Source organism: Grampus griseus (assembly GCF_964374135.1).
Source record: "Grampus griseus genome assembly, chromosome: 6".
Classification (NCBI taxonomy): Eukaryota; Metazoa; Chordata; class Mammalia; order Artiodactyla; family Delphinidae; genus Grampus; species Grampus griseus.
This window is the reverse complement of record NC_139000.1, coordinates 34715336-34735246: the sequence shown is the minus strand read 5'-3', so window position 1 is coordinate 34735246 and position 19911 is coordinate 34715336. Positions and strand designations below refer to the sequence as shown.

Sequence of the window (19911 nt, the reverse complement as noted above, 5' to 3'; positions counted from 1 at the left end):
ACACGTTCTATGAGTATCTGAGTTACTCGTGTAAATACCACTTCTTCCCCGATTGGGCTATGAACTCCTGGAGACTGGAGCCCATCAAATAACAAGACACGGAAGGGGCAGAGCTTATGGGCTGAGGAAGGCTCCTGAGTGATCAGGGCTGAGTTGTACCCTGATGGGAAAAGGTCAGACCCCAGAAATGTCTCGAGGTCAGAATCTGGGCCACACATTTGCAAGGATGCTGTGAAGTTTGCCTTTGGGGATTTGAAAGCTGAAGGCCCCTTTGTGAGGGCTCCCTGGGGCCATGTCCCCCACTGGAGTTGGGGCTCTCAGTGCTTAAAGAGAACAGGGCTGGGCCCTTGTCAAAGGAGCAGAGGCATCCCTGCTGAGGCCTCAGGAGGGCCACTCTGTCTGCCCCCATCCCCAGGGGGTGCCCAGAACAGGCAGAGCCTGCCCTGTGTACGAGGAGGCCCTGGCGTTCTCCCTGCCTCCCCGGCCCTCAGCAGCAAACCCTCTGGTCTTTGGAGTCCTGTTTCCCTCATCTTGTCCAGATTCCTTTGCAAAAACTCATGAAACTAGAAATTGCAAAGAGTCATTCACAGTCCAAAGTGCCTAAAGAACCCTTTTAATGAGATTTTTCATCCCTTTCCCCCACTGCTTGCCTTTCCAAACAGTAAACTGTATTAGAGGGTGATGTTTTCTTGCCAACTTCTAAAAGCTCAACCTTTCACTTCCCCGAGGCTAGAGTGAGTGTAGCAGGGGTCAATGGTTGGTGCTGGGGCCAACGTGTGTGCTGATGGCTTGAGAGGGCGCCAAGGGTCTGACGCCCTGTCAGGTCAGGCTGGAGAGGGGAAGAGGGAGAGTTCTGCAGAAGGAGGGGATGAGGGCAGTGTTCAAAAGCAATGAGGCAGGACCTCTGCAAGACTGCTTCACGGGTGGGGGCGTCCGCCATGGAGGGGACTTGGATGGATGCGAGGAGGTGAGGGAGGCAGGCGCCATCTTGGATTGCCACGGGTGCGGGGGGTTTTGGTGAAGGGGCAGGTGGGTGGCAGCTTAGGCTGGTCCAGGGATCTGCCTGGTCCCCACAGTGGGAAGCAGTCGCCATCTCTCGTCAGTGTGGTCAGCTGCCAGCTGGGGAGCTGGTCAGTCACAAATCCCCTGTGGGTCTCAGTCTCCCCAGCCATGAAGCAAAGGGACTGGACCAGGCAGGCCTCTACGGTCGTTTCAGGTTCGACACCGATGACCTTCTGGCCGGTGTAAGGAGTGCTTGGGAGCGGGTGGGGAGACACTGGGCTGGGAGTCCTCTGCCTCCACTCCATTCTCAGCTGGTCGGTCAGCTTCCTCTACCCTAAGGTGAGAACGAGGATGGTGGTCTCTGCCCTGGCCACCCCATGGGGCTGTCCCGAGGCGAACGCGCAGGCTTTCTAAATCGTGAAGTGTTGTGGATTTGCAGGGTGGAAGTGGGGTTTAAGCATACAGGTGGGTGCCTGAGAGTGGCCCCGTCACTAAGAACTGAGTCTCAGCTCCTCTGCAGGGCGCAAGTCCTGCCCAGGCTCTTCTGCATCTCCAGGGCTTTGCCTAGCCTGTCCCCTCCACCTGAGATGCCCACCAACTGTCCCTGCCTGGGGAATGCCTACCCTTTCTTTAAGGCTTAAGTGTACCTCTGCGCAGCAGCTTCTCCAGACCCTCTCACTCCAGCGCCAGCTCTGGCCCCCAAGGGCCTCTGTGCAGACATGCAAGCAACAAGGCCCAGACTGGGAGCTCTGCAGCCCGGGCCGGGCTGTCCTCTCCTCTGCTCCCTGTGCTGCTCGGCCTAGTGCCTGGTACCAAGGGCTCTGACAAATATGTGCTGAGGGAAGGACGGGAGGGGTGGAGGGCCCTGTCCTCTGGGGCCAGACTCCCCCAAACACTTTCCTCCACCCTGGAATACCCTCATCGCATGACCCAAGGCTCACATGATAACATAGCTGGAATTCCAATGTACATTTGCACCTCACTCCTGCTAATGCCACTCCCCACCCTACCCCCACCAGGGAGGCTTCGGGATGTGGAGTCCCTGGACCTCCATGGTGGCTGGCAAAGCTGGCACTTGCCCCAAGCAGCCGGGACATTCAGTACCAGGGCAGTTCCATTTGCGGTTGAGGTGATGAATGCCAGGTGTCACTCCCTGGCCGGCAGCCTGACTGGTCACTGGGAACTGAGGCTGCTCTGGAAAACAAGCCCACCTCCACTTAGCGGGCTGCTCTGGCCAGCCACGGGTGGCCTAGCCCTCCTACCCACTTCTGGCCTTCTTCAAGAGAAGGCTGACCAGGTAAGACCACCCCTCTGGCGTTTGGGAGCTAATGGCTCCTGACAAGCATGCGAAACTAAACCCTCCACCTCCAGCACCCATGGGCAGAGATCAGTCATCCAAATTGCACTTCCTGATAATGAGAACTGACAGGACGGGTCCAGGAAGACAAACCTGGGCCTGACGGCAGAGTGCTCTGATCTGGGATCCCAGCGCAGGCCCCTGGGCTGCGCCCTCAGTCTCCTCCACCTCCTCCCCTCGCCTGGGAGATGCAGGGGATCCTGCCACAGCACTCCAAGGACAATGGGTGGCTGAGCCCACGGGCAGGGGAACCCCGGAAAGCCAGAGACACTGATAAGCATCGATGTAAGGAGAGCAGCGTCACCTCTCATGCACAGATGGGGACACTGAGGCTCAGAAAGGTGATGTGGCTGCCAAGGCCACAAGGCCAGCAAGTGGGGAAGCCCAGCCCCTGGACTATAAGCCTGTTACAGAGCAGAAGAGAATCAAGGCGCTCTCCATCCCGAGAGTGGTCCTACGGTCTAGGGAAGGGAGCAAACCAGGAACGAAAAGGGAATTATGCTCTTAGGACTTTGACAGAAACACTCTTCTGAAGACCCATCGGTGAGCTGGCATTTGGGCCTGTTTGTATAACGGAGGGCATGGGCTCAGGGCACTGAGGAATGGACCACGCAGGCACCGCTGGCATGAGTACTCCTGCCACTGGCTCGAGATTCCTTGTGTGCTCCCATGCTGGCGCCTCAGCCCCAAAACATCCTGGGAACTTGGGAGGCTGTTTCTTCCTTGCAGGCAGGGCTGTGGTGGGGTCACCAGGGGCCCCAATGTTCAGCCAGGCCTGCCCAGTGCAGGGGCCCAGCACGCGCCCAGTGAATGAACAAAAGTGCGATGGGGCCCTGGCCCTCATGATGAACGACTGGGCCTGGCACGGGGAGCCCCACCCTTTTCTCTGTGCATTCAATCAGCCCTCTCGGGAAGACGCCTCTGGCCTGGTCCCAGACGACAGAATTCCAGGAAGAATGAGATCCACTGAGGAACTCAGAGATTGCCAGCGTGATGAGAGTGAGGAAGCCCAGGGCGTGGGCAGGCTGTCTGGGTCACAAGGGAAAGGTGGTGACACAGGAGTCCCATCTCTGATGTCACTTGCTTCTTTTACCTCTTGCAGTCCAGAAAGGCACAATTCACCTTGAGGCGGGAAGGTGAAGATCTGGAAGCATCATTCATGGGCACCCGGGTTGCCAGGTTACCTCGAACAGTAAGGGAGGGAGGGGGCTGCATGGAGCAGTGGGGAGTTGAAGACCCCCTGGCCCCAGGCAGCACAGCCAGCGGTGTGCACCTGACCCCACTGTGGCCCTCTGGCTTTGGCCGCCTCCAGCCCAGCCACGGTTTAGTGTATTGAATTTTCCTGGGCTGCAATAACTGGCCTGATTCTTTAAGCTGTCAGGCCTGATGGTGGACGATGAAGCATGCATGTGCCGTTTGTCCTGAGTGCCCTCCCAGCTGCTTAGAAATCCCCTCCACGTCCTCCCTGGCAAGGCGGTTGTCCGGCTCCTGGCTGCACACACCCCCAGTGATGAGATACTCGCTACTTCTTGAGGCAGCTTTGGATCGTTCTGATTCCTGATTGGCTGTTAGAGAACTGCGCCTCTCACTGACCTGGAATCTGCCTGCCCATAACTCTCCCATCTACCACTTCTGCCCTGATGTCCTTGAGAGATCTGTGGTGTCCCCAAGTCTCCACACACCCTCCCTTCTCCAGGCGGACTTCCAGTGCCTCTGCTTCCTGCCCAGGCTCTGCTCTGCAGTTTGTCACTGTCCCTCTCAGGTGGGGTCAGTCCTGAGCAGAGAACACAGGCCAATCTCTCTCTCCTTGGCTGCACTGACCCTACTGACTACACAACCCGGCCTGCACAGGGCTCTCCTGACAGCTGCATCCCAGCAGGCCCTCTCTCCATCACATGGCCTTGAACAATGGTGAGTAGAGCAGAAAGGAAGCAGGCAGAGGGCTGCACCACTCCTGATGGTCTGTGCTGGCTGAAGGGCCTGGGTTTATGCCCCAGTTCTGTCACTAATTCTTTAAATCCGTCCTCTCTCCAGGCCTCAGTTTTCCTGTCTGTAAAATGGGTTTCAGACAATCCGCTGGGTTCCATCCAGTCAGTAACGGCACTAAATGATGAAGCCCTCAATCAAAAAACCCTTTTCTTATGGCAGGGCCACCTATCCTGAAAGCAATGGCCTCGTATCCAGAAAGACCTGACAGGTGATAATGCCAGCAAGGTTCTTCCTGGCTCTTCCCAGTGTTCCTCACAACCTTTGTGTGACACCTAAAAGTGAAACTTTCCCAAACAGCAACCTAGAACGTAAGGAAAGGGTGGTTCTCATGGCGGCAGCAGGAACAGTGGGGAGTCAAACACCAGGCCTTGAGTACTGGCCCTGCCCCTTGGGCCAGCCATGGCCCCTCTCTGAGCCTTAGTTTCCTAATCTGCAAAATGGGGACAAGATGTTTCTCATCAAAGTGCTGTGTGAGGGTTGAGAGAGGGATGAGGCATGCTACGCACTTCTATAGTCCCTGGCTCACCGTACGTGTGAAAGCTATTCTTGGATATTTAATATAAATTCTAGGAAAATGCCCCCCCTCTTTGTGGGGGGCAGAAACAGAGGACATAAAAACTCCTCTGTATCCCAGAATAAGATCAAATTGGAAAAGCAAGGCTTGAAATAACTCATGCTGGCAAGTTCCCTTGGGGGACACTGGCGGGTCTTTCTGCCCCAGACACTGGGGCCAGGCCACGCATCGCTGGAGGCTGCCGAGGGCCCAGGAGGTGGCCAAGGTGTACTCACTTCAGGGAGAGGGAGTAGTCGTGCCTGCTGGTCTGGCTGTTCCGGACAAGGTAGCTACACTCCTTGCAGAGTCGCAGCAGGTTCTCCGCATCTCCTCTGCTGATGGCTCCGTGATACCATCTGCGGAGAAGAGACGGGGTCAGAACCCAGCAGGGACGGACCCCCACAGCTGACACCCTGAAATCCGCTCCTCCCCGACGAGGCTCAGCCTCTCCGAGGGCAGCTGTCGGCGTCCCGGGCCTCCTTGTCACGAGGCAGTGCACGTGCGTTTGTGTGTGTGCGTGCACCTGTGTGTATCCGTGCGTTCAGTCATTCACTAGACATCGACCGAATGCCTGCTGCACGCAGGTCCTGGGGAGAGAACAGTGAGCAGACCTGCGATCTCCTCGCCATGAAGCTTCCGGTCTAGTGTGGAGGCTATGGAGGAAACGAAGCAGGGCTGCCTGGCTTGGAGCTGGCAGGAGGGACCGCTACTTTAAGCAGCTGCCAGGGAAGCCTTCTGCAGAGAGTGACATTTCAGCGTGAACCTGAAGGAGGTGAGGGAGGAAGCCACGAAGGACAGCAGCTGGAAAAGAGCGCACCTGGTAGAAGGAAGGGCAGCAAAGGCGGGAGTGCCTGGCATGTTTTGGAAACAGCAAGGAGGCCAGTGTGGCTGGAGCGAGGCAAGGCAGTGGGGTGGGTGCTGAGGCCGAAGAGGCCACGCAGCAGGGCCGGCTCGGGGGCCTTGCGCGCAAGGCAATGCGGGGACTCTGGCTTTCTCCATCTGAGTGACACAGAAGCCGTCAGAGGGCGCTGACAGGAGGGACACGTGCTGGCTCTGCGACATCTGTGGGACTAGTGGGCGGTGCTCATCACTCAGGAGAGCAGGCATTTGGGGTGGGGGGGGGTCACACCAGTGCTCCTGCCAAGTGCATCTGGCATCGACTGGGCACGTGGAAATCCCAGTGCCACTGCTTCTGGACAGCATGTGGTGAGTGGCAGAATCAGAAGGGAGGGGTGCAGTGACAGATGCTTGACTGCAGAACAAAAGGGGAACGTTGATTTTCAAGACTGAAAAAGCTGAAGGTAAAATTGCAGTGGCAGAGTGAGGATCCTAAGATGCCGACCAGCGGGTATACTCAGAACGGGTCTCTGTTTACGTGACAGTCTCTGAGGGGCTGGATCAGTGGGAAGGTGGCCAGAGATGGGGTCAGGAAGAGAACCAGGGGTGCTGGATGGTCAAGGATGGATCACCCTTTGGCCGCTGAGTCACAGATGCAGCTCTGCCACTGGCCAGCCGGGCACTCTGGGGCAAGTGGCTGAACCTGGGTACACCTCGGGGTTCCCTACCAAGTTAGGATCACTCCACCCCTGTTTTGGGGGTTGTGAGGATCAAATGGGACGATGCATTAAAGGGCTGGTGCACAGCCTGCAATGGGGTGAGTTTGCACAAACGGCAGCTACGAGCATCAGCTGAAAGAGACTGAACTTGTTGATGGCCAAGGGTCACTTCCCCAACTATCACTATTTCAGGCTGCTGCTCCCCGCGCAGACTACATTTTAAGCTCCCAGGTGTATGGGGGAGGCTGCCTCCTGGACCTGCCCAGGAGTGCCCTGTGAACAGTAGCCGTGAAAGTTCTGGTACAGACATTCTGCTTGGAGAAAAGCGTCGCACTGCCTTTCTCTGCACTTTCTGCCGTTTATAAGGCAGTGTTCTGAATAGTTAGCTGCAGTGAGGATGACATAATTATAACCTAAAAAAAACCCAACCAGCTCTAGGAAAGCAAGGACTGGAGGGTGAGTATGATGTGAGCATCCCCATCCAATGAGCATGTGACCGGGTCACTGATCACCAGGAGGTGACCGCTCACCCTCCCAGAGACGTGAAGGCTCAGGATATGCTTAAGAAAGGATACATGACTGTGTTTGAGAGAAGAGGTTAGACAAGAGAAATTTCACCTGTGTAACACAGCCCCAGTGAGCTGACAAAATGCTGTTTTATTCGGAAAACAAGTTTCAGATATTTGAAGCAGAGCCGTCCTCAGTGAAGGCCTAAGAAGTGGTCTCCAGGGAAGTGCTGTCCGCATCTGCCCCCTGAACACAGGACAAGCAGCACTAAGGGAGGTGGTGGCAGACAGGCCTCCGGGGGCTCTGGATCCTCGTTAAGGGTAATCCCTGGTGGGTAAACAGGATAAGCTGCTGGTTCCTTCCCCCGCTGCTCCAGTCACTCCACACGGAGAGAAAGGCAGGGGACTCAGGGTCGAGGATCAAAGGAGAACCAGGAGTTTGGGAGAGACGGGGCAAAGGACACTAGACTGGAGGATGGGGAGAGGGCAGCCAGGATGGGCCTGGGTGGTCCTTGGGGTTGGGGGGCACGGCTGGGGACCAACCCCTGCGCCCGAGGAGGCTTTGTCTGGACTGAAAAGAGATTCCAGGCAGCAGGCCATCTTGGGGATGTGCTGGACTTTGCAGAGCTGGCCACTCAGGCCAGAACCATAGGGATTAAGAAGACTCAACCATAGCCATCCAGTCCAACCAATATCCATGAGCTCATCCAATATTTACTCACCACTTACTACACCCTTGATCTCACAGGACTGATGCAGGGAGATGGAGAATCAACAAACAGATTCAGGAAACAATGTCAGATAGTGACAAGTGCTACGTAGGAATATTGGGTTTGTGAGAAGGCAGTGACTGGGGCAGGGGAGGTGCTTACTATGCAATGAATGGACAGGGGAGGACCCCAAGGAGATGGCATTTGACCTGAGAATCTGCACTGTGAGAAGGAGTCGATCATGTAAAGAGCCAAAGAAAACACGTTCTCTGCAGAGGAACCAGCAAATGCAAAGGTCCAGAAGTAGGAATGAGCTTGGGGTGTCCACGGAGCAGAAAGGCAGCAAGAATGGTCCAGCACTGTGAGTGTGGTGAGTGGTACAGGATGAGGATGGAGAGGAAGGCAGGGTCCAGTTCCCTGAGGCCTTGTGGGCCAAGGGAAGAAGTCTGATTTTATTCTAAGCATAGGGAGGGCAATGAGAGTTTTAAACAGAGATGCTTAAGAGATACTTGCTCTGGATGATCTTACAAAAGGTTAGCCAGGCTTCCCTGAAGAGCGGCCAGAGGGGAAATGAAGCAGGAGACGAGAGAGGAGGCTTCTGCAGTGGTCCACATGGGAGGACCTGAGATAAGAAGATGGATGGATTCGGGCTGTGTTCTGGATGGAAAACTGGAAGAACTTAGTAATGTACTAGATGCTGGTATAATGCAAACAAAGGAATCAAGATGACTCCAGCGTTGTGGCTTGGGCAACTAGGTAGATGTGATGCCGTTTGTGGAGGTGGGGAAGCTGGGGAGGAGGGGGTGTCCAGGAGAAGATCAGGAGTCCAGTTTTGAACATGTTAAATTCAAGATGCCCATTCGTCAGCCAAGTGAAGATTCCACAAAGGCAGCTGGACGTAGGAGTTGGGAGTTCTGTGGGCTGGGGAAGCGCACTGGTGAATCACCACCAGCATCCTGAGACTACCCAGGGAGAGCATGTAGCTGGAAACTGAGCCTCGGACAGTCTGACTTTCAGGTCAGGTTGAGACAAGGATCCGGCGGGGGAGGCAGGAGCAAAACCAGGAGCAGAGACTGTCTCTGCAGGAGGGAGCCGTCTACTGTGCTGGCTGCCACAGAGGTCAGAGGAGGTCACCTGGTGACTCGGGCAGAAAAGGGAAGCAGATTGTGGTGGGTGAGAGAGTGGCAGGTGATGGAAGGGAGAGAAGACGTGCTGACACGTGGGAAAAGGTTCCGAAAGTCCCTCTTTGGGGACTTTGTCCATTGAGTGGACAGCTAGCTATTCACTGAGCACATACTATGTGCCAGGCACTGTTCCAGGCACTGAGCAGTGGTGACCCAGCCAAGTTCCTGCCCTCATGGAGCTTATGTTCCCAACAGGGGCCAGAGCCAGAGGGGGATGTCCCGTCAGGATTACTTCTTTATTTGCTTTAAGAAGTTCACAACTGGCACATGTTTATATGCTGATGGTGATAATGACGCAGGACGGAGGGGGCGGTGGGCTGCCTGAAGAAGGCCGGGAGCAGTTGCCCTGAGTACCTGAGCAGCCTTTCCACCGTCCCAGGAGAGCAAGCAAGTGGTAGGGGTACCCGGGCAGATGTGTGACTGTCCACCTTCAATAACCCTCTAAGACTGGGGCACATCCCTCAGTGTCCCCATGTTCCCTCTCCTCTGTGCTAGGGTGGAGAGAAGTCGGGCCTTGAAGGGGCCCCCTAATCTCTGAGGCAACACCAGTCCAGGTGGGGGGATACGGTGAACCTGGGTCCTCAGGCTCCTCTGGAAGTGGGATGTTATTTAAGCCCGTCTCTCGGGTGATGAGGCAGGGTCTCCAGCAGGCCAGAATAATCCCAGAGAGATGAGACGGGGGCGGGGAGGGGGGGAGCCAGTCACGACTCTGGACTTGGCCGAGGGCCTTGTTGGGTGGGAACGGGAAAGGAAAGGCAGAACTGCCCTCAAGGGGCCCATGAAGTTCCATCTGGGAGTGGGGAGAGGGTAGGCTGGGCCGCTGACCCCAGGCAGTGATACAGTGTGGAGGGAGGAAGCACAGGGCCAGGAATCAGGAGATGCACACTCTAATCCCAATCAGGCAGACCTGACAGTGGCCTTGACCTTCTATGAGCCTTAACAGTGACTCCATGAACTGGTTGCTGAGACTGACCCAGGCAGACCTGGTCAGGATGCATGCTGAATAGCTCCCAACTCCCAGGGATCTCTGGATCATATTTTGTTTGTTGATTAAAAAGCTCACAGTTTGATCAGAAATAAGCAAAACCTGCCACCCAATCTGTGTGGCTGTGAGAAGTGATTAACACAACACCCGCTGGGAGCGCACCCCACCTCCAATGTGCTTGATGTAGCAGGCGCAGGGCTGTCACAAAGGAGGCTGCAGCACACGCTTAAAAAGGGGCACAGGAGCACATGACATCATTCGGAAAACTCTGCATCCTGCTCAGCAAGGGAGCATTTCCTGTGAGGGATGCACTGCCGGCTGGGTGAGACCAGAATCCCCTGGGCGGAGACTAACATAGTACATAACGCACACAATGAAGTCTCCTAAGGAACCGGCCTGGTGTCAGCTAATCTCTTGGCCTTACTGAGTGCCTACTCTGTGCCGGCCACGTGCTAAGGGTGAGGGGGAAGTGTATATGAGAGGAAAGTGAGGGGAGAGTGTGGGGTTGAGTCATGGAGTGCGAATCCTACCTCTGCACTCTGAGCCATGATATCTTAGCCAAGGCTCCACCTCTCTTAGAGCCCCGATTTTCTCATTTTGCAATAAGATGATCACCCCATTTATCCCACATTCGCTTGTTAAGAGGATGATACACCTGACGGTGCCAGCACAGGATCCAGGACGTGTTTTATTAAGCTCCTGGAGAAGCTCACTCTAGGGTAGGTATGTGGAATGATGAGAAACTGAAAAAGCAGTCTGGGGGCAACTCACAGAGTGAGCGGCAGATGGGATATGGGATTTCATCCTGGCGGTGATGGGGAGCCACTGAAAGTTTCAGGGCAGAGCAGGGACCTGACACCCCAGCAGAGAAGGGAGATGGTCATCACGGTCAAGGGGAGGGGCAGTAAAAACACTGACCAGCGGTGTTGAGGAGAAGCAGGGAGGGAAAGGGGCAGCAGGGATGGGACTTGGACGTCGATTAAAGCTGGGAAATCTCTGGGAAAAACCCAAGTCAAGAGTGTCCAGGCCTTGCCCAATTAATATCAAGCAGATGTGGGGCAAAACCATCACTACAAAAAAAAAAAAAAACAACAACAAAAACCATCACTACAGCTATAAAAATAAATCTAATATATAATTAGGCAGCAAGATTTAGTATACATTCAGCTTTTCAAAAACTCACTTGCTGGATGATGAAATTAGAAAGGGGCATATAAGAGTGAGGGGTGCACCATGCGGACGATTTCACAGAACTTCCTACTAGCCAACTAAAGGAAGGCAGGCGACACAGTGTGGAGAGACAGGGCCAGAAATCAGGAGACACGCACTCTAACCCCAATCGGACAGACTTGACAGTGGCCTTGACCTTCTATGAGCCTCCACAGTGACTCCATGAACTGGTTGCTGAGACTGGGCTTTGCTCCCTAAGAACTTACATTTGCTTCTCCAGTGGGACAGCAGGATCCACTCTCTCTGCCAGGATCCCACAGAACTCGGGGCTCCCATGTTTGATGGGCTTGAAGCCCCCTCCGGGAGCTCGAAGCTGGCGCCGCCGGTCCCGGGAAGGCGAGGGGGATGACTGCCGTTTCTCACTGCCATTAAACTGGGCTGTGGGGGAGAGAGAGAAAGAGCACGGTTACCTGGTTACCCAGAGCTCAGCTCAAGGAGTGGCGCATAGTGGGGTCACGGTTGATGGTTCTCGTTGGGGCTTTACAACTTGCAGGCAGAAGGGTTCCAGGCAACGAACAAACATGGCTCGAAAGACGTGGGCTTCCTAAAACGGGACAAGCCTGTGCCATCAGAAACAGACGGTGCATTCGAGAGGCTGGTTGAATCCCCAGAGGCCACTGAGCTCAGCCTGGTCCCCAAAGGAACCCTCCTGCAACCTCCACCAAAGGTGACATGGCACTCCCAGAGGGGGCACAGTCCCCTAGACAGTTCCTCATTTTCTGCCAAAAACCTGTCTCAAAGCGGCTCCTCTCCTCCTCCCATTCTCCCATCCCACCTGGGGTGGCACAGGCCACATCTGCCCCCTTTCTCCTAGGACAACCCTAGAGAGTTCTAATCGAGGGTCATGTTGCATCACCCAAGTCTGCTCCTTGTCCTGGACCCAAGCACCCAGGGGAGCCTGGAGCAGTGTCCGGCACAGCGGAATGGGTCCTCCAGTGTGCCTTCCTCCCGCCCTGGACCTGTGAGAGTGTTGTTCACCCCACGGGCTGGGGAGGATGCCTCTTGAGGGCAGGACCCCGGAGACACCCCACAAAAAGCAGAAAATACTGAGCTAAAACTGGAGTTGCCAGAAGTGTTCCTGGAGACTGGCTAGTCCACCTTGCAAGTTATCTCTCTGGGCTTCAATTTCCTCACCTGGAAAATAGGGATAACGACCGTACCCACCTCATGGGGTTGCTGTGAGGATTCTGCCAGGTGGTGTACAGCCATCTTAGCAGAGCGCCTGGCATGCAGTTAGTCTGTGCTCAGTCAATGCTATTATAAATATTTTCTTTTACTATGATTTATATTATTATTTTTATTATCATGTCTGCTCAGTGTGGACACAGTACTAAGCACTTCACAGAAGCTTCCAAACTGACCTGAGTCCCCCCCTCCTAAGCTGGCCAGTGACTGGCTGTGTGCCTTGGCTAAGCTGCTCAACCTCTCTGAGGCCCCATTCCCTACCTTACCAGGCTGCTGGGGAGATCACATGAGGGACTGCATCCTATGGGCCCAGCATACACAGAGCGCTTAGTAAGCTGGGCCAGGGCCTGCGGAACAATGTTCCCAAGGCCACATCAAGGTGCAGGCCCACGGACACACAATGGTATAAAATCTCCCCCTAACCAGCAAGCGTGGATGTGGCCAGCTGTCCTCCAACACCAGCTGCATGGCAATCAATCTCACATTCACAGAAGGTGCTGGGAAACCCCTGCCCTGACAGTGGTCCTGTCCACGGGGACGGAGGTGAATGAACCTGTTGCGTGTCTCAGGCGCGGAGCAAGATCACGCATCAGGACTGTGAAACATTTCCATCCCTCCAAGACACTCTTCTCTGTTAATCACTACAGAAAACAGAGGGAAGGGGCGAGGAGGTACCTGCCAATGGAAGGCCCTGAACAGGTTGGACGCATGTATATATGGTCACTGTCATGACTGCAGTGGGGTCCAGCAGGCTGTCCACCCTAGACTCTCATTCACATGTGCAAGGCACAGTTCAGGGTTGGGGAAACAGCAGTGAGCAAAACAGAAATCCCTGTCTCTGGAGCTCAGGGTCCGAGTGAGGAGAGACAGACGACAAGTGAAATGAGTCAGATCCACAGCACACCCGCTGGTGCTAAGTGCTCCGGAGAAAACAAAAGCAGGACAGGGCAGGCCTCTTGAAGGATGGCATCTGAATAAATGACTGGAGGAAAGGAGGGCCGAGCCACGTGGACATCCGGGGGAAGGACATCCCAGGGAGAAGGAAGAGAAAATTCAAGGGCCTTGAATTTAGGAACAGGCCAAGGGTGACAGAGAAAACACAGCCCAGGGCAACTGGAGGGATTGGGGGGGGGCGGAGTTTGAGGCTGAGGGGAGTGGGAGGGAGCAGGGCCAGGTCGTGGGGCTCTGGAGGCCTTGGGAAGAACTTCGGTTTGAGAGAAATGAAGAGCCATTCTGATGTTCTGATGGCGGGGAAGCCTTTTGACCTGGCACTTTTTTTTTTTTTTTCGGTACGCGGGCCTCTCACTGTTGTGGCCTCTCCCGTTGCGGAGCACAGGCTCCGGACGCGCAGGCTCAGCGGCCATGGCTCACAGGCCCAGCCGCTCTGCGGCATGTGGGATCTTCCCGGACCGGGGCATGAACCCGTGTCCCCTGCACCGGCAGGCGGACTCTCAACCACTGTGCCACCAGGGAAGCCCAACCTGGCACTTTTTAACAGGATTGCTGGACTGACAAGGGATAGAGGACGCGGGTATATGGGAACTCTCCGTACTTTCATCTCAAATTTTGCTGTGAACCTACTTAAGAAAAAAATTGTGAATTAAAAAAAAAGAGAGACCAAGATGGAAGGGGAGCAAGGCCGAGCAGAGGGGAAGCTCCTGCAGGATGGGCTGGCATGGGAGAGGTGGGTGGAAGTGACCGTGAGAAACCAGATTCCGGCAGAGGCACAGGACTGGTCTGTGTCTTCAGGCTGGAGTGAGAGTGAGACAGAAGATCAGGGTCACTTACAGGCTTTTGGCCTGAGTGCTGGAGGATGGGGCTGGCATCGTCCAGGTGAAGAAGACTCACAGAAAACTCTAAGCTCCGTGAGAAGGCAGGATGGAGGCCAAGCTCCAACCTCCAGACGCCCACAGCCTGTGATGCCAGGACTGGCAGTGTGGAGTAGGGGCAGAGCGAGGACTGGCTGGGGGCTCCTGCCCTCGTCTCCAGCTACGGTTCTGTCCTGTGTCCAACCACAGGGACAGACAGCAAGATGGCAATGACCTCAAGACCCTTGCAGGGAATACGTCCTGGGCTTGTGTGTCTGAGAAAGGCCTCCTCCATTTGGCTGATGAGCTGGGCTTTCACAGTGGTGATGGGGGTGAAGCTCAGAGCCGGGGCCCTGGCACACATGTCACCGCGGGCCCTTCCCTGGCTTCCCAGCAGCCCAGCTCCCCCACCAGGGCTGCCACTGAACCACACCAGCCCTCATGGCAACCAGTCAAATGGGGCGTATGTTCTGGGAGGGGGCGTGAGGAAGAGGTGAAGCAGATTCTGACCTGAGCCCCCTAACTTGCAGAGTCCTGGACGGGTGACCGTGGGCAGCGGTGAGCACTGCGATCGGGTAGACAGGTGAGGGCCTGGTCACCCTTCTAAAGAGCTGAGACTTGATCCTACGATGGGTTGAATGAAGGAATGCCATTCTTCAGATTGGGCTTTAGAGACCTCTCCGACTGCTGAAGGAGGGTGGGTTTGGGGGCAACCCTGGAGGCAGAGAGACCAGTTAGGGAAGGCTGAATCCCTCAGTGATGAGAGGGATGTGGGAGGCGACTCCAACAGGACTTGATTACGTGTGGGGCAAGTCAGAGAAGACTCCTGTGTGATGCCACACCGAGATGGAGATCGGGGCACAGCAGGGGAGGGGGTCAGGGCCAGTGTGTACTTTCCCACGAAGCCTCCCCTCCGCTAACTTTCTGATGTCGGGAGTGGAGAGGAGGCAGTTCGGCAGGCCTCTGGCCCCTGGGGGTGAACAGTGCTGGAGTGGGCAGAGGAGTGGGGGTTGGGGAAGGGGCTAGGCGGGAGATGAGGTTCTAGGCTTAGTTTTGCCACAGGCAGAGGAGAGGGAGAAACCAGATGAACTGTAAGGCACTTTCACCTCTGACAACCTGGGTGTTCCACCGGCTAAAATCAGAATTGGGGGCTCTCTCCCAGTATACAATCCCACGACACACCTCCTGGCACAGAAGGTGAAAAGAGAGGCATGGAGCATGGAACACCGATCATGGAAGGAACTGAAGCTCTCACGACCAACGACCTGGCAACCTGCCTGGTCTCAGGTCTCACCAGGTCCCTTTCCAGGCCATGCTCTCTGCCTGTATTACCAGGACATCCTCCCCTCCCCACTGTCCACCTGACTGACTCCACTTGCTCTTCAGGGGTCACCTCTTCCAGGAAGCCTTCCCTGGCCTCACCTCCTTCCCAGACTCCCCTTGATCTCAGCCTATGGTACCCTAATTGCCAGTTTCCTTGTTTGGCTCCTCATGAGCCCCTCAAGGGCAGGGGCTACACCATACTTGCCCCTACCTCCCATCCCTAGAGCATGCCCACAACATAACAGGTGCTCAAAGAATGACTGAATGAAGAAACTTAATGAGCTGCTGTTTCACTGTACTGGGGAAAAATATCGGTTTTCATACCAGATAAATTGGATAAAACCTAATAACGTCCCAGTCAACACTGTAAATCCCCACTGAATTAATTCATACATCCGCTTGCAAGCTTAATAATATAGCCATACATTTTAGAGGGAACAGGTGGTGATGAATGACAGGCTTAATTAGGCAAATCATTCCACCTAAAGTAAAAATATACAAACTCCAAGTGATTCAGCAGCACAAGAAAAAAAAAAGTTAAGAACAAAAGCTCCAAACACAACTGCTTTCATTCCTTCTAATTAAGCTTCCCTTTAATCTGCAATTTAAAAAGGCAATTCTTTTAAGTTAGTGATTTTCTGCAAAAGGTAAAGGAAGACACAGCCCTCAAAAGAATATCTGCATTTAGAGAAAAAATATGCCACCCTTGTGAGTTGTTAGAATGACAGTAACTAATTAATTCCACCTATAGGCAATTACAAACAGAAGTCTGAGTTTTGAGGGAGGGAGGGGAGACTCAGACGGGCAGGGCCAGGACTCTGGAGCCCTTTTGCCTTTGGTGTGATGATGGGGACCAGTACCCTGGTGGCAGTGGGAGAAGTGGCCCGGTTGACAGCTCTAGCAGCCTGTCTCCCGAGAGGGTGAGGTGGCCCTTCGTGATATCCCAAATGTCCTTCCAAAAGCTCTGGTCTAATGACACGTCTCATTCTTTAAGACCCAGCTCAGATCTTCCGGGAGGCCCTTCCTCCCTGCAGATTAGCCTCTGCCGCTGGTGGTCCCCTTCCTACATGTATGGTAGATTTTATACCAATCAGCCTTGAAGCTGGGTCACTGTCAATGACAGAAGACGGCATTTCCAGGTGCCCATGCGAGCTCTAACCCTCACAACAACCCTGCCACCCTGTGGGCAAGGGAGTGGGGGCCCAGAGGAGGGGAGGAAGAATTCCGCCAGAGTCTCAGAGCTAAGGAGCGGGGCTGGCCGGGCAGGAGCTGTGCCTCACTCATTTAGTCTTTGAAACGACCACCACCTGTATGAAGTCTAGAAGCTTCAAAGGTCTGGCACAAAAGTCCCCCTCCCACAAAGCCTCCCCTGATCCCACCTGCCGAGAGCTACCTTCCTCCTGGGCGGCTCGTGGCACTTGGCCCTTCTCCTGTAGCTCAGTGGGCCCCCAGCCAGCCCGGGTGTTCTGCGGGGGCAGCGCCTGGGATTTAGGCCTCTTTTTCCTCTCCAATCTCGTCTGTCCCTAAACTGACTGTAGTGCTGGGCATAGAGATGGTGTTTAGTGAATGTTTGCTTAGATGAAGTAAATGTGTTCCTTCAGGATCTGGCTCCTTCCTGTTTATCATTCAGGGCTGGCCAGAGAGATCAGGTTCCAAAATGCCAAAGGGCCTCTCAAGCACAGCTCTCTGGGCTCAGAAGCTCTTGCTGGCTCCTACTTCCCTGGGACGGAGAACTCACTCTGATGCTTGAGGTCCTCTGTGACTTGGTGACAACCTGACCTTCTGGATGCATCTTCCCCTAAAAAAACCCCTCCGGGTTCCACACTCACCCCTAGGCTCCAGTCACAAAGAATGGCTGGTCCCAAATCCATCATCTGCCTTCCTGCCTCTAGGACTTTGCTATGCTGTGCCTGTCCGATAGAATCCCTTTCTTCACTATCTCTGGTGAAAAAGTCCTAGCCATTCTTCAGTTCAGCTTTAATGATAACTCCTGGGGGGAAGTTTTATCCTAGACACCCCCCCAGGTGGAATTCCTTTCTCCTCTTCTGAACCCCGCCTCCCCGGTCTGTGCCACTGTCTGACCCCGCGCCAGTCTGTATTACAGTGCATTATGTAGGTGTCTTCTCAGAACGGGATGGAGATGGGGCCTCGTGCCTCAGCCTCTTCTGAACTTCCCCATGCCCGACACACAGCCCATGGGCTGCAACAAGGCCAGAGAACAGAGGAATTGCAGCGGCTCAGCATCATGGAAAGGACGTGGACTCTGGAGTTAGGAAGATCCGGGTTTGAACCTTGCCTCTGCCACTATTGTGTGACTTTGGGCAAGACTCTAAACCTCTCTGAGCCTTAGCTGCCTCTTCTGTAAAACAGGGCTGACAACACCTATACCATAAAGGATTGTGGAGGTGGTTAGTAACAGATGATGTACCAAAGTCCAGGCAGGCCCCCTGTATGTGGTGGTCCCTTCTCCCCATGGTCACATCCATGCTCAGAGCAGCTCCTTTTCATGTACTCAAGAAGATAAAGTACCTTGTATCAGAAACCATCTTCTCCAACCTGTGCTGGAATTCCGAAGTTGGAAGCTCCAAGAGGACAGGACATATTCTGTTTTATTCAAAGGCAAATTCCCAATGCCTAGAACAGTGCCTGATATATAGTAGATGCTTAGAATCTGTTGAGTGAATGAATCCCCATCCAGATTTATGGTCAGCAGGACCAAAAAAACCCATTCATCAATCAAGAAAGGAAACTTAGGAGCTGGACTCCCCACCTCAAATTATTTTAAAATAGTTTTGAAAAATGGCTTGACCTTTACTGAGTGCTTCCTGTGCATGGGCAAGCATACGTGAGGATCCGACGTGACATTCTCTTCTGACCCTCACAACGAACTGAGGAGGTTGGTGCAACTTCACCCACATTTTTATTAACAGGGCCTGGTGCGGGCGAATAGCCTGCCCCAGCAGATAGAAGCAGGCTGTCACCCCAGGCAGCGAGCCCCAGACCCCAGTCCCTGTCCCTCTGCTTTGGGATGGAAACACTGGGCAGCCTCCTGGAAACCCTGGAAAGCCTCTAGAAGTGCCTTTCTCTGGGGACGGGCAGGGAGAGAAGAGTCGACAGTCTGCCAAACATCCCCCAGCCCTCTGGGCGGACCACGAGTGTGGATGGTGGCCCCTAAGGACAGGGGTCATTCACAGGGAACCGGAAGGGAGCAAAGGGGGCCCAGGGTCTTGGGTCCCAGGTGAGGCCTGCGATGTGCTCCAGGTTCAGTGGCTGCTTCTTTCTGGCTGGCCTGGAGTCTCCGGCCCTCCCAGTTCTCTAGTACAGGACAGAGTCCTTTAAGCATAAGGCAACAAGGATTAGAGAACTGAAAACAAAACCCTGTGCATGGAGCTCTCAGGTGCTAAAGAGGCTTCTTTAGGCCCCGTGTGGATGAGGTGGGAGTGAATACGGGGCTGACAGGAGGGGCCTGCACAGTGTTCCAGGCCTGGTGTTTGTTCATGGATGTCCTATGACTCTGAAAACACAAGGGCACAGAGAACAGAATGAAGGTGCCCAAGGCATCCCTTCCGCACAGTCCTGGGCACTGATTCCTCCACACTGCTGATGGCCGGGTGGGTTTGTAGTGGGGGGACAGGCGGGGAGTGGGGAGGGCAGGGGTGCAGAGGCATGGAAGGGGCTGCAGCCCAGGCAGTCATAAGCCCCCAAGAGGGGGCAAGGAGGGAGACTGCGCGTTGGTTTGGGCAGGTGGGGGGCCCCCATGACCCAGAGTGTATGGAAATACCACAAGCTTTCACAACGATGAGCAAACACTTGCACTTGACTAAAACTCTGTTCCTATGACAACGGTCCTCTGTTGCTTCAACTTTCTAAACATATGTTCTGCCTCGTCTCGCCTGCTCCTCATAGTAAGACAAGTATTAGAATTCCCATTTTACAGCTGGAGAAACTAAGGCCCAGAGAGGTGAAGCCCTCTTCTCCCCTGCAGTTCAAGAGCAGGCCTCACTCTCCCCTCTGCCCAGTTAGTGAAGGCTGTGCCTCCAGGTAGGCTGTAAGGTGATGGGCAGCCTAGCAAATGTTTTGGTTTGCTTTTCCAGGATCACCTATGACAGGCCTCTGTGTTCTCCTTGCAGACACCTGCAGGCCCCAGGGCACCAAGCTGCCACGTCTCGTGGGCAGTGCCTGAGAACAGAGGTTCTCATTATGAGAGGGGGCAGTGGTGACTCCCCGAGAAGCGGGGCGTGGGGAAACCCACTTGGGCTCCAGGAATCCCATCTGGTTTCCAGGAACGCTGTCCATGCATGTACACCCAAGCCTGGACTGGGGAAGGAGGGCCTGGCATGAGGGGCGTGTCTGCATCCTCCTATTCTGCACCCCAAAAAGGAAGCATGGACACCGCTGCCTGGTGCAAAGACCCTGCCCCAAGGGCTGCTGCTTGGCTGCAGGAAAAGTAGGGACAAATCCTGATGAAAATGATGAAATGACCCAAACGCAGAGGACTTTACAGCTGATGAAGCAAGCCACCT

The 19911-nt window shown here is 54.7% G+C and overlaps 1 protein-coding gene across 3 annotated transcripts in view; it reads right to left on the bottom strand.

Moving 5' to 3' along the window:
* The window catches only part of SHB (SH2 domain containing adaptor protein B), a 135081-nt gene that overhangs the window by 19319 nt on the left and 95851 nt on the right, over window positions 1–19911 (bottom strand). For all 3 annotated transcript variants that reach the window (XR_014296907.1, XM_082657114.1, XM_082657115.1), the window contains exons 4-5: window positions 11279–11450; window positions 5138–5257 (exon numbers count right to left, since the gene is read on the bottom strand). Coding sequence is in view for 2 of the 3 variants with exons in the window: in XM_082657114.1 (XP_082513240.1) it covers window positions 5138–5257; window positions 11279–11450 (292 nt within the window). In the remaining variant the exon portion in view is untranslated. The remainder of the gene's footprint in view (window positions 1–5137; window positions 5258–11278; window positions 11451–19911) is intronic.